Source organism: Neopsephotus bourkii, unplaced genomic scaffold (assembly GCF_033783945.1).
Source record: "Neopsephotus bourkii isolate Nb327-2 ecotype Australia unplaced genomic scaffold, CSIRO-AGI_Nbou_v1 NB_647, whole genome shotgun sequence".
In the NCBI taxonomy this organism is placed as follows: Eukaryota; Metazoa; Chordata; class Aves; order Psittaciformes; family Psittacidae; genus Neopsephotus; species Neopsephotus bourkii.
Window position 1 is genome coordinate 48,685 of NW_026901146.1, and position 12,592 is coordinate 61,276.

The 12,592-nt window shown below is 55.3% G+C and overlaps 1 protein-coding gene across 1 annotated transcript; it reads right to left on the minus strand.

Annotated features, from left to right (window-relative positions):
- Positions 1 to 414: 414 nt before the first annotated feature.
- On the minus strand, positions 415 to 3,965 carry LOC133211680 (coiled-coil domain-containing protein 183-like). The gene is made up of 9 exons (XM_061352249.1): positions 3,808 to 3,965; positions 3,585 to 3,706; positions 2,675 to 3,064; positions 2,373 to 2,495; positions 1,861 to 1,989; positions 1,660 to 1,720; positions 1,480 to 1,580; positions 1,033 to 1,193; positions 415 to 643 (listed from the first exon to the last, which is right to left on the minus strand). Exons 1-9 carry the CDS (start codon positions 3,872 to 3,874, stop codon positions 415 to 417), a joined length of 1,383 nt encoding a protein of 460 aa, XP_061208233.1. The 5' UTR covers positions 3,875 to 3,965.
- Positions 3,966 to 12,592: the final 8,627 nt, after the last annotated feature.

A 12,592-nucleotide genomic window follows, 5' to 3' on the forward strand; every position in this document is an offset into this window, starting at 1 on the left:
GAAGGGGAGGCGGGTGTTACAACCAAAGGGGTGCCCAACCTCGATGTGCCCCTGGGAGGGAGGGAACACCCCACAGAGCCCAGGGCCACCTGGGCCTGAGCTGCTCCGTGGCTCTTCCCTCGAGCACCTCCATCCTCCAGCTGGGAGGATGGCTTGGGATGGGCCACCCGGGAAAGCCTGTGTGGGTCCCCAAAGACCGCAGCAGGGATGGAGCCCCCGCGCACCTCATCATCCTCGCTGAGGCTGGAGGGGGGCAGGTCAGCCACCCGCTGCACCAGTTACTGCAGCTTCTGCTCGCACTGGTGGAGCTTCTCGTCCACTCCCATGGCCTTGCCAGAGTGCTCCTGGAGCCAGAGAGGGAACAGCCTTGGTGGGCAGAACAAGCCCTTGGGGTGATGGTTGCTGCACCAACGGTCACCCCACGGTGCCGTTGCACCACCAAGCAGAGCCCGGGCTGTGCTCAGCCCAGCATTGTGCGGGTACCTGGCCAGGCACGGGGATGCCCCGCAGGCGGACGAAGAGGTTGTCAACTCCGTTCTCAAACTCCAGCAGCGTCTCCTGGCTCCTCAGCAGCTGGGCTCGCCTCTGCTCCAGCCGAGCCTCTTCCCACTGCAGCCTCCTCCTCAGCTCCTCCTCCAGCCCCCTGGAGCCAAGCACGCTCACATCCATACAACTGCACAGGGGTGCAGACACCCCAAACCCCTTGCAAAAGCTGCTGCCCAGCTTCTCCCCTGCCCCAAGCGCAGAGCAGAGATGCTGCCTGCACCTCAACCCCGTGCTGCTGCTGCTCCCACTTCCCATGCCAGGCAAGGAGCAAGGCTCCTCCTGCTGCCAGCGCAGGAGCTTTGCGTGCTCTGCCAGCACCAGAGCTGGGGCAGCACTCTGCTCAGAAACCCTCCCAGTGCAGGAGGGGTGGGCAGCTGCAGGGTGACCAAGGAAGGGGTGCCCTCTTGGGACCCCTGCCATGCACATGTCCCCCTGCCCCCAAGGGTGATGGCCCCTTTGGCACGACTGTCCGGAGGCCAGCAGCACCTGGTTGTGGCTGGGGGCTGGCGAAACTTGAGCTCCTCCAGCTGCATCTCCAGCTCCTTCAGTGCCTTCTGCAGCTCCTGCTTCTCCTCCTTGCGCCCTGCGAGGTACTGCTCAAGTTCCACCAGGGACTTCTGCTGTGCCAGGATCCTGATGGGGATGTCCTGGCCGGGGGAGAGCACAAGGACTCAGCCCAGGGCACTCCTGCAGGGTACAGGACCTGGGCCGTGGTCCTGGGGAGGTTTCTGCACCAGGATCCACAGGAACCACTGCAAGATCATGGCGTGGAGCAAAGCAGTTCCATCCCTGCCTGTACAAGAGGGGCCCTGGGGGGCTCTGGGGACAGAGGAGAGCAGAGAACCCTGCCATGGAACAGGGTGAGCAGACGAGGCTCAGCTCCCTGGGGCTGGAGCAGCCCCAGGTTCTACCAGAGATGGGTTTTCAACTCACCCAGAGGCGGGAGCACTGCACCGCAGCCTTGGCCTTCTCCAGCTTCTCCATCACGCAGGCCTCACGCTCCAGCTGGGACTTGGGGGCCTCCGGCTCGGCGGCTGCGGTGGAAAGGTTGTGGCAGGGAAGGATGCCTGCGGCTGCGCCTGCATCCCCCCCTGCACCCTGACAGGCACTCACCCACCGGTGGGTCCTCTGCGGGCAGGCCCAGGAAGTCCCTGGTGAGGTCACGCCTGGCTTGCTGCAAGGATGTTCATCGTCACCCCTGAGCTGCTGGCACCCTGGGGGAGCCGGCCCTGCAGCCCCTCACCCATGGCAGGCTGGGCACTGATGCCCGCCCTATGCCTGCAGCCCTGCCTGTGCCAGGCCCCCCCAGCTCACCCCTTTCAGAAGCCTTTCTTCTGCTTCCTTGCGCCAGCTTCTGTCCATGGGCTCCTTCTGAGCAGCCAGGGTGCGGAGCCTGAGCTCTCTCTCTGCAAGGAACTGGGTTTTTGTCCTGGCCATGTGCTCCTGGAGCAGAGCAGAGCAGAAGAGAAGTGGCTCCCAAAGCTCCAATGGAGCTCTGTGAGCTTCTAAGCCTGGCATGGCCAGCATCAAAAATGCCACCCCCTACCCCGTGTAAACAGCCTGGGAAGGAAACCGAGCAAGGACAGCTAGAGAATGGAGAATGCCACCTTCCCCATGGCCACGGCTTCCGGCAGCTGTCCCCAACTCAGGGCAGCCAGGCCCAAGAGCCAGACACAGGAGGAGCTATGGAGGCATCTGGGTGCTGCGGGGAAGCCAAGCTCAGTCCTGCTTTTTCTTGAAGGAAGACTCAGCAGCACGGACATCTGGTGCCATCTGTGTGCTCTGGAGAGCAGGAAAGCACCCTGAGGTGCCCTGGACCATCTCACCTTGGCTACACGAGCAGCTCGGAGCCCATCCAAGGCCATGAGCTCCATGTCTTCCACCTCCCCATGCTGCAGCTCGGCCATCTCACTCAGGAGGTCCAGGTGCAGAGGCAGGTGGGCCAGCTCCTGGGACACAGGGAGCCACAGCCCACTGAGTCCCAGGGGTGCCCTGTGCTGGGACAGAAGATGGAGGGGAGCAGGAGGACCTCCTGCAGGAGGGTGTCCCACCAGCACAGCGCCTTGGGCACTTCAGTGCCTTTGCAGGGGGAGTGGGTGAGACAACGGCACGGTGAGGATGAGCTCACCTTCCTCAGGGCATCCCGTACCACCACGTACAGGGCAGTCACCTTCTGCCCAGCGTGGATTTTTGTGTGCATCTTGTCTATGCTGTTCTGCAGTGCACGAATCACCTGGGGCAGAGATGGTTGGAGACAAGGGGTGAGCCCATGGACTGAGAGCAGTGCCCACCCAGGGGGGCAGGGCTGGCTGAAACCCCCCATGGGTGCTGCCACCCTAGGAAGGGGCTCTGGGACCTGTACCTGGTGCTGCTTGTCAGCCACCCGGACATCCTGCAGCTGCTGCAGCCGCCTCTGCAGCTGCTCCTTGGCCCGGCTCCGCTGCTCCATCTGGTACAGCAGCATGTTGCATTTGTTCACCCTGTCATAGACTTCAGCCCGGAGCTTCTCCTGGGCCACCTGGATGGGAGAGGTAGAGCTGGGGATGCTGGGACCTGGTCACTCCCTGGCAGGACAGGAGCTCTGCTGGGGCAAAGGACCTGCTCAGGGAGCTAATGGAGGACATTGATGGGTCCTGCAGTGCAAAGGGTCCCAACGGAGCACTCCTGAACACCCCGTGTCTCACTGCACCAGCCCTGGGGGGCTGTCCTGGTGCTGGCACCAGGTCCCTGTTCCCTACAACCGGTCCTTCTGAGCATCCCCTCAACCCCAGCCCACTGCCAGCAGCCTGGGCCCGCTGGACTCTGCTCTTACCTCCAAGGTCTTACTGGCCAAAGCAATGCCCAAGGGCTGCTCCGCTCCACAAGCCTCAGAGATGGTGAGCTCATGCTGTGGGCAGAAGAAGGGCAGAGAACACATCAATGCCAGCCTGGGGATGGTCCCAGCCTCCTGCTGCCCTGCACTTCCTGCTCCTGGAGAGGACCAGTGGAGAAGCTAGCTCTGCAGGTCCAGCAGGACAGCAAATGGGACCTGCTGGTACCTTGCGGACAAGGCCCAGGGCATGGATATCCTCCTGCACCGCCTCTCGCAGCTGGGGCAGCAGCTCTCGGTTCTCATTGAACTTTCCTTCCTCTGACTTGCTGTAAAACTTCCTTGCTTGCCCTGCAGGACATTGAGAAGCTGTTGGTACCATGCAGGATGATGCGGGGACCAAAAGCCCCCTACTTGGCCCACTCCGTAATGCAAAGCCAACGGGGCAGCACCTTGCAAGGCTATGCTGGCACGCAGCTCACGGATGCGCTTGCTGAGCTTTGGCTTCTGGCCCAGCATGATGCCGGTGCTCCTGCCTCGCCTCTCCAGCCCCACTGTGCACGCAGCAGCCACTGCAGTTCTGCTGCCTGCTGCAACCCTCACAGAGCTGTGGCCATAGGAGCTGAGCAACCTATGACGTCATAATTGTCCTCGCAGGGCTGTAAGCACAACATGGAGCTGAGCTCCCTATGCCCTGGGAACTGTTGCCGGGCTGTAACCGCAGCAACGGAGCAAGAGCAGCCTGTTGCTGCCTAGACATGTCCCTTTGGAAAGGTCAGGTCATTAGTCAGGAAACAGCCGCACAGGGAGCTACGCTCTTGTTGACATGGGCAAGAACCAGGCACTCTCAATACTGATATCTATTTTGATGCTCACCAGATGCTCTTGCTCACTTACAAAGGGGACAAGAAATGCAAGCACATACAGTTGTTTGTTGGTCAATACCATCAAGCTCCTGCTACTAGAGAGTTGCAGAAAAAGACTTTGAAGGAAATAGCCTTCCCAGCACCAAGCTTGTACATCAGCTGAGATCAACTTTCTGTAATGCGGGATCTTTAACCTGCAGCCATCCTGTTGTGCTAAGGGGGTTGAACATTGAAAACAAAGAAATAGAGGGTTGTCAAATACCCTCTGAGGCTCTTACTCAGCATCTCCTTTGCAGATTTATACATGGCATGTTAGTGCTAATAGCCAGTGACAAGCTAAATACCAACACGGACATCTCCAGTGCTTCATCAAGCCTGCATGAAGAGATGGCCATTTGAAAGACAAGCTGGGAAGGGTTTGTATACCCAAGGAATCTCCCCAGTCTGGCCATGCATGTAGAGATCTCCACATTGAGGCCACGTCCATGTGCCAAACACAGGAATTATGCCCCTAAACTTTCCTAGGGAAGATTTAAACACAGAGATTACCCTGGGGGCAAGAGAAAGCATTTTAAATTGGATAAAGCGGTTCATGAATCTCCATTTCACTGTCCCTCAGCAAATCTCAGCCTCGGCAACAGCAGGGCCTTCCGAAGTGATACTGAAGACATTTCACCCAACCTTGCACAGCCAAGAGCCCCCAGACTGCTGCAGCAGTGAGCTTCCAAGAGGAAGCCTCTGACTAATGACCTAGCTCCGCAGGCCCTCTGCACCTGACAAGTTGTCATGGTTTAAGCCCAGCCAGTAATTCAGTCCCACGCAGCCCTTCGCTCCTTCCCCCCGCTCCTGGAGGGATAGGGCGGAGAATCGGAAGAATGTAACTCCCACGGGTTGGGATAAGAGCAGTCCAGCAACTGAGGTACAACACAAACCAGTGCTGCTGCCACCAATGATAATAATGGTAAGGGAAATAACAAGGGAAGAGAATACGATACCACCTGCTGAAATGAGCCCGACCGAGAAGAGAGTGCCCTTCCGGGTAACTCCCCGTCACCTCCCTGGGCAGGACGTGCTGGGGTATGGAATTCCTCTTTGGTCAGTTTGGGTCAGGTGTCCTGGCCCTGCTTCCTCCCAGCCTCCCTCCCTCCCTAGCAGAGCATGAGACCCACAGAGTCCTTGATCAGAGCCCTGCGGTACTCTCAGCCACAGAAGCACAACACTGCTGAGTACATACCCATGTCGTGCTCCAGGATGTCCAAGGTATTCTGGTTCGGATCGCTTACCAGTGCCATACCCATAGCATGTGTCGTGGTTTAACCCACAGCCAGACAGCTTGTTACCCACTCCCCCCCCTTCTTGCCCTCCCCCTACTCCTGGAGGGACGGAGAGGAGAATCAGAAACAATGCAACTCCCACGGGTTAAGATAAGAACAGTTTAGTAACTAAGGTATAACACAAATCACTACTGCTACCACCAATAATAGTAATGATAAAGGAAATAACAAGGGATCAGAATACACCACCTCATCACCAGCCGACCGATAAATCACCCGCCCAGCCCGACCAAGCACCGACCGATACCTCCTCCAACCCTGCAGTCCACCTAGCCCTTCCGGCTCACTCTCCCAGTTACCTCCTGGGCATGACGTGCTGTGGTATGGAATACCTCTTTGGTCAGTTTGGGTCAGGTGTCCTGTCTCTGCTTCCTCCTGGCTTCCCCTCCTCCCTGGAAGAGCAAGAGGCCCACAAAGTCCTTGGCCAAACCAAAACATCATTTTTATCAGCTCTGTTCCCAGCCCGAAAGTCAAAACACAGCACTGCACCAGCTACCAAGAAAGAGAAAAATGACTGCTACTGCTAAACCCAGGACATTATCCACCCCTTATTCCATACCATTCACGTCATGCTCAGATCTCACATTTTCAATATATCATCACTCTTATCTTTGTGCACTCTCATCGTAGTGCATGGGGACCAGTCCCTATAAAGCTGCTGAGTCCATCTGGTCCATGATGCCAGGCTCCATCTCTTGTAACAGCCTTTCAGAGCAGGAGAGGCTGTGTGCAGTGTTCACACACATGAATAACCTGGGCAGTAGTGTCCATTGTTAGGTCCACCCCTTGATCATGAGTCCATCTCGATGTTGCATCTCTGCTCTGTTGGCCTTAAGGGTCATGGTCCCATCAGGTTCAAAATAATTCGTTGTCCTTCCATCTCCAATGTTTCCAAAGCACTGGAGGGGCCCAGTGGACTAGATACTTGCCCATACTGTCCCTCATGCCCTGCCACTCATGGCTGTCCACCCCTGGGGAAAACCTCTTGGTCCTCCCATATTGTTGTCTAACCCCAGACAAGACCAAAACCCGACTCTGCTTAAATTTTGGGATCAGACACAATGGTGGTGGGTAAAACACACTCTGCATGTGTGCCAACATAGTGGACACCATCACAATCAGCAGGCAGGTCCCAAGGGTACCCAAACGCCATTCAAAACCAGAACTCTCAAGCAATGCTGCTGTACTTGTCACTGGGGCTGGTGTAGCTGCTGTACTTGTCACTGGGGCTGGTGTAGCTGCTGTACTTGTCACTGGGGCTGGTGTAGCTGCTGTGCTTGCCGGCTCTCCCACCACCAGCTTCTCTTTTCCTGAGCCCAGATCTTCCTCCTCTGCCTTGCTGGGAAATGCTGCGGCGTCTCCTGCGTCCTCCTGGGGCTCGGCGGGCGGCTTCCGGGGAATGCTCTCGGCCGTCGCGGGTCTGGGCTCGGCCGCGGGGCTCGGCTCCTCTGCGGCAGCCGCCTCCTCCCGCTCCTCGGCCTCCCCGACCTCCTCCACCGGCAGCCGCTCCCTGCCGGCCTCCGGCCCCGCTCCCGCTTGGTGCCCGGGGCCGCTCTCCCGGGCCGCTTCAGCAGCCGCCGGCTCCCGGGACCGCGCCCCCTCGGCTCCCCAGAGCCTCACGCAGACGGAGGTGAGGGCGAGGGCCAGGACGGTGAGGAGCAGCCGGATGGCCAGGGACCAGTCCACGGCCACGTCCGTCCTGCCCTGCTGCTGGAGCCCGCCCGTATTACAAGTTATTGCCATAAAGTACAGTGAGACAAGAACCTTAGCCCAAGCCCCACACTTGATAAACACTAACACAGCAAATACCGGCTCTAAGTAAGTTACAACATTCTGAAGCTCTGAGATCCAATAAATCAGCATTGTGACGGTCAGATCTGTCGTTATCTCAACCCCTCGTGCCCCACGTTGGGCGCCAAAAAGAACTGTCGTGGTTTAACCCACAGCCAGACAGCTTGTTACCCACTCCCCCCCCCTTTCTTGCCCTCCCCCTACTCCTGGAGGGACGGAGAGGAGAATCAGAAAGAATGCAACTCCCATGGGTTGAGATAAGAACAGTTTAGTGACTAAGGTATAACACAAATCACTACTGCTACCACCAATAATAGTAATGATAAATGAAATAACAAGGGAAGAGAATACAACACCCCATCACCAGGCGACCGATAACTTGCTCCCCCCAGCCCGACCAAGCACCGACCGATACCTCCTCCAACCCTGCAGTCCACCCTGTCCTTCCGGCTAACTCCCAGTTACATCCTGGGCATGACGTGCTGTGGTATGGAATACCTCTTTGGTCAGTTTGGGTCAGGTGTCCTGTCTCTGCTTCCTCCCGGCTCCCCTCCTCCCTGGCAGAGCATGAGGCCCACAAAGTCCTTGGCCAAACCAAAACATCATTGTTTTTCAGCTCTGTTCCCAGCTGAAAGTCAAAACACAGCCCTGCACCAGCTACCAAGAAAGAGAAAAATGACTGCCACTGCTAAACCCAGGACAGCATGTCCTTCTAAGCTCCTGCAAACATGTGGATTTTCTGCATCTGGGAGCTATTATGCTATTTTAGTTTCTCAGGCAGAACAGATAAGATAGATCAAATTTCTACAAGTACAACTTGTGTGGAGACAGTGCTCTCACAGGAGAATGGATATTTGGTACATGAAATCTGAATAATCCCAAAAGATACAGCAAGGCCATGAGAGGCCCGAGGAAGCTTAAGCAAGCAAGATAGAAGGAGAAGCTGGAATTCACTGAGTTATGAGAACTGTGGGCTGTTGGCAAGCTTGGAGGTCAAGTTCTCACACCTGTGCTTAACCAATTACAGGTTAGTCACTAAGGGTCTTCAAGACAAGTTGAGAAAGGGGGGGGGACGACAAAATTACAAGATGGGATATAGAAATCTTTAGAAGTAGCTTTAAGTAATGTTAAGTTTGATGGCTTTGTAACAGTAGCAATGGAAAATTACTGAGGTGCAGGATACATAGAGAAAAATATATAGAGAGAGTGCAGCTAGAGAACATACTGAGAATTCTCACAAGATAAATCGTTATGGTTGACACAGCTTTAAGAAAAAACAGCCTAGAAAAACAGGACACAGGGATAAGGGGTATCTGGGAAATGCGGGGGGGGGGGGGGGCGGTACCAGCGCCACCCAGCGATCCCTTCTCTGCTCCCTTCCAGCTGCGGCACATGCAGGAGATGCTCCAGAAGATCCCGAAGCAGATGAAGGACTCACACTAACTCCCCCTTCTTCCTCCTCCTCCTCCTCGTGCCCCAGATCAGAAACATTTGCATCACTCTCCATCCTACCCTGACCCTGCTGCAAAATGCAGTACAACGCTGACTGCATCTGCCACCTTAAGCTGCTGTGGTGTTGCCTTATTCAACCAACCAGCACCCATCCCATGGGGACAGTGAGGGGACAATGAACGCAGTCTGGAGGTCCCCAGATTGCTGCTCACCTTGCCTCAGGCTGGGGACAACTTTGTCTCCCGAGCTTTGGCTTTCCCTGTTTCCCCCACAGCTCTGGGGAGGGACACCATGATGTGGTCAATGACATCACAATGGGGTCAATGAGTTCACAATGGGGGTCCATGATGTCACAATGGGATTAATGATGCCACAATGGGGTCAATGATATCATAGAGTGGTCAATGGGGTCACAATGGGGTCAATGAGGTCACAATGGGTTCCATGATGTCACAATGGGGGTCAATAATGTCACAATGAGATTAACGATGTCACAATGGGGTCACAATGGGGTGAATGACATCACACTGGGGTCAGTGGGGTCACAATGCGGTCAATGATGTCACAATGGGGTCAGTGATGCCATTATGAGGTCAAAGATATCACAATTGGGTCAATGGGGTGGCAGTTGTGTCAATGAGGTCAGAATGGTGTACATGAGGCCACAATGGTGTCAATGATGTCACAATGGGGTCACAATTGGGTCAATGAGCTCACATTTGGGTCAATGATGTTACAATGGTGCCAATGGTCACAATTGATTCAATGATGTCTCAATGGGTTCAATGAGGTCACAATGGGTTCAATGACATCACAATTGTATCAACGAGGTCACAATGGAGTCAATGATGACACAAATGTCACAGTAGGGTCACAATGGGTTCAATGACATCACAATGGAGTCAACGGGGTCACAATGGAGTCAATGAGGTCACAAAAGTGTCAATGATGTTATAATGGGGTCAATGAGATTACAATGAGGTCACAATGTGGCCAATGGGGTCACAATGGGGTCGAAGAGGTCACAATGGGATCAATGAGGTCACAATGGGGTCAATGTCTTCACAATGGCAGCATTGGAGGTTGGAGTACATAAGGTCACAATAGAATCAATGATGTCACAATGGTTTCAATGATGTCACAGTAGGGTCACAATGGGGTCAATGAGGTCACAATGGGGTCATAGATGTCGTAATGGGGACAATGACATCACAATGGGTTCAGGGGGGGTCTCACCGTGTCCTTGGAGGCCTCCCCAGCGCCTCAAGGGGCTCCCAGCGCAGCACGAGCCCATCGGCCTGTGCCAACCAGTACAGACCCATATGAACCAGTGCAGACCCACTTTGGCCCCAGACACCTCCAATGGCTCCATTCATTGCTCCCTGGCTATTCCAGTGCCCCCCATTCCCTCCCAATCTATCCCATTCCCTCCCAGTGACCCCCCTTCACTCCCAGTATATCCCATTCCTCCCCATTGCCCTGCTATTCTCTCCCAGTCTATCCCAGTAGCTCCCCATTCCCTCCCAATCTATCCCATTCCCCCTCATTCCCTCCCAGTCTATCTCAATGCCACCCATATTCCCTCCCAGTCTATCCCATTCCCCCTCCATTCCCTCCCTGTTTATTCCAATGCCCCCCATTCCCTCCCAGTATATTCCACCCTACCCCCACCCCCCAATCCTCATCTTGTGATGTGAGAAATGAAACAGAGCTCATCCGCTCGGTTAGTTCAGTGACACCAACGTGTAAGTGGGTGCGCTGCACTGCTTGGTGTTTCCACCAGCTGTGCCATGCTTCCTAGGGTCAAGAAGCTTCCTTTCAGAGCCAAAGCTCAAGGAGGAGCAATGACCCATCTGATAACCAAGCTGAGCTGATGGAGCTTGAGACCTGATTCATGTTTTGGCTTCCAAGTGCAGGACCTGAGTTTGAGAGCCGGAGCCCTTCTGGTGGCTGTCACATGGGCACACTGGGGTTTGTATTGAGTCGCTGTTTGCCGTGGGGAGTCTCCAGCCCAGCCCAGGGCCAGGAAGCAGGGAGCCCCTGGGGATGCTCTGGGGGCACCTCCGAGATCAGATGACAGTGAACAGCCAGGGCCAGGTTTGTGTTAACTGCTGCACTCCCAGCCTCTCCTGTGTGCTCAGCTCGGTGCTAACATGACCCATCTCTGAAGGAGAGCCCAGGCACTAAGTCCTGGGGAAAAAAAAAAGACATCTCCAGGGCCGTGAGAGCCTTCTACCGCCTTCACCTCCTTGTGAGCACTGAGCCTGGGGCAGCTGCTGTTGTACACCAAAGAGGGGATGCGTGTGTCCTGTGGGCTAGCCCTGTGCCAAACTGGGGCAGAGCATGGCAAAGGCTCTGCTATTTCTGAGAGCACCTGGTTGGGAAAGAGGGAAGCGCTCTGGTCAGCAGAAATAGGAGGAGAAATAGGTTTGAGAAGGTGGGATGCAAACATCCTACCCTACAGCCCCCCCTTCACACACACTTCATCCTTCCTGAGGGTGCTTCAGCACAGGGCCTTCCCTTGGAACCATTTCTGATGGTTTGGGGGCAGCAGAGCCAGTGCATCTCCATGGAGAGCTGGAATCGCACATTCTGCCTAGCTGAAGCCAGACATTTTTCCATTTGGGGTTTGTAGAGGGAAATGGGGAGAGAAAGTTTCCCCATAGTGAGAGGGCTGAAGTAACCACCTCAAACATCAGCCCAGCCCCAGGTATGTGCAGGCCTTCCAGCTTGCTCAGCACTGCCTTGGAGCCTCTGGTTGTGTTATTTGCTTTCACTGTCTCCTGAACTCCAGTAAAAACCCCAGGGATGACATGCCACAAAGGCAGGATTTTTTCCAGGAGGTATTTTGTATCAGGGAAAAACCCATTGGAGTGTCAGAGCGGGTGTCACGGTGTCCCCCTTCAATGGATGTTAACGTATTGTCCTGCTTTGAAAGGGATTGGAATCCAGCTTTATCAAAATTAACAAGTGCCCAGTATAGGTCTGGATTCATAAACAGAGGCTCCTAAGTGTGCTGCTGCTGGCTGGGGGAAGGATGCCAGGGAGTGTGGAAATGTCATGGAATTCTTGGCAACTACAGCTGGCAATCACTCCAGAAGTTCCCAAGCTGGGGCACTGCATTTAGAAAACCCCATTCCCAGCTTCATTATAGACAGAGCCATGGAAGGAAAGGCAATCTCATCACACAGGCTTTATAGCTGCCACTGTAACTATTGCCTGACACTGGGAATCCTGTTCCTCGTAGCCATCTGTAGTGGGAGCAGAGCTGGAAAACAGGGCAAGTGCCTTGTGCCTCTGTCGCCTCCCAACAGAAAAGCCTTGTCTGTATGAACCATTCCTCTTTGTATCCCCTAGCCATAACCTCTGCCTTCCTCAGAACCCTGTGCTGGTCAGGAATGTCCAGGATGTCTGCATCCATGGCACCAGCTGGGCTCTGCAGAGCCAGGACTGCTGTGACTCTGTGCAAATCCACATCATCCCCTGCATCCCAGTGGGATGTATGGCATGGCCGGTGCTTCCCTGACACCCTTAGTGCCTGCGTTTATGCTCTGAGAAGCCAAATCCTCGTGGTACCCACGCTCCTTACACCACCTCATGGTGCACAGGGCAGCACCTACAGGATACACAGCCGAGGGTGTCTCATTGCAGCAAGGGTGGAAATCCTGGAGCTCCATCCCTGACTGTTGCAGAGCTGAAGACTGATGTTTCAGTGCTTTTTGGATCCAGCCCTTGGGGAGCAGGACTGGCCTGCAGCTGTGGGAGTCCTGGCCTAGGGATTGACGATAAACCCC

Excerpts from the sequence above, each read along its gene's own strand:
- LOC133211680 (XM_061352249.1), bottom strand. The coding sequence starts at position 3,874 with ATGCTGGGCCAGAAGCCAAAGCTCAGCAAGCGCATCCGTGAGCTGCGT. Across the intron at positions 3,065-3,584 it reads CCCTGGGCCTTGTCCGCAAG|GTGGCCCAGGAGAAGCTCCG; the intron begins GTACCAGCAGGT and ends TCTCCCATCCAG. Across the intron at positions 2,496-2,674 it reads TACGGGATGCCCTGAGGAAG|GAGCTGGCCCACCTGCCTCT; the intron begins GTGAGCTCATCC and ends CCTGTGTCCCAG.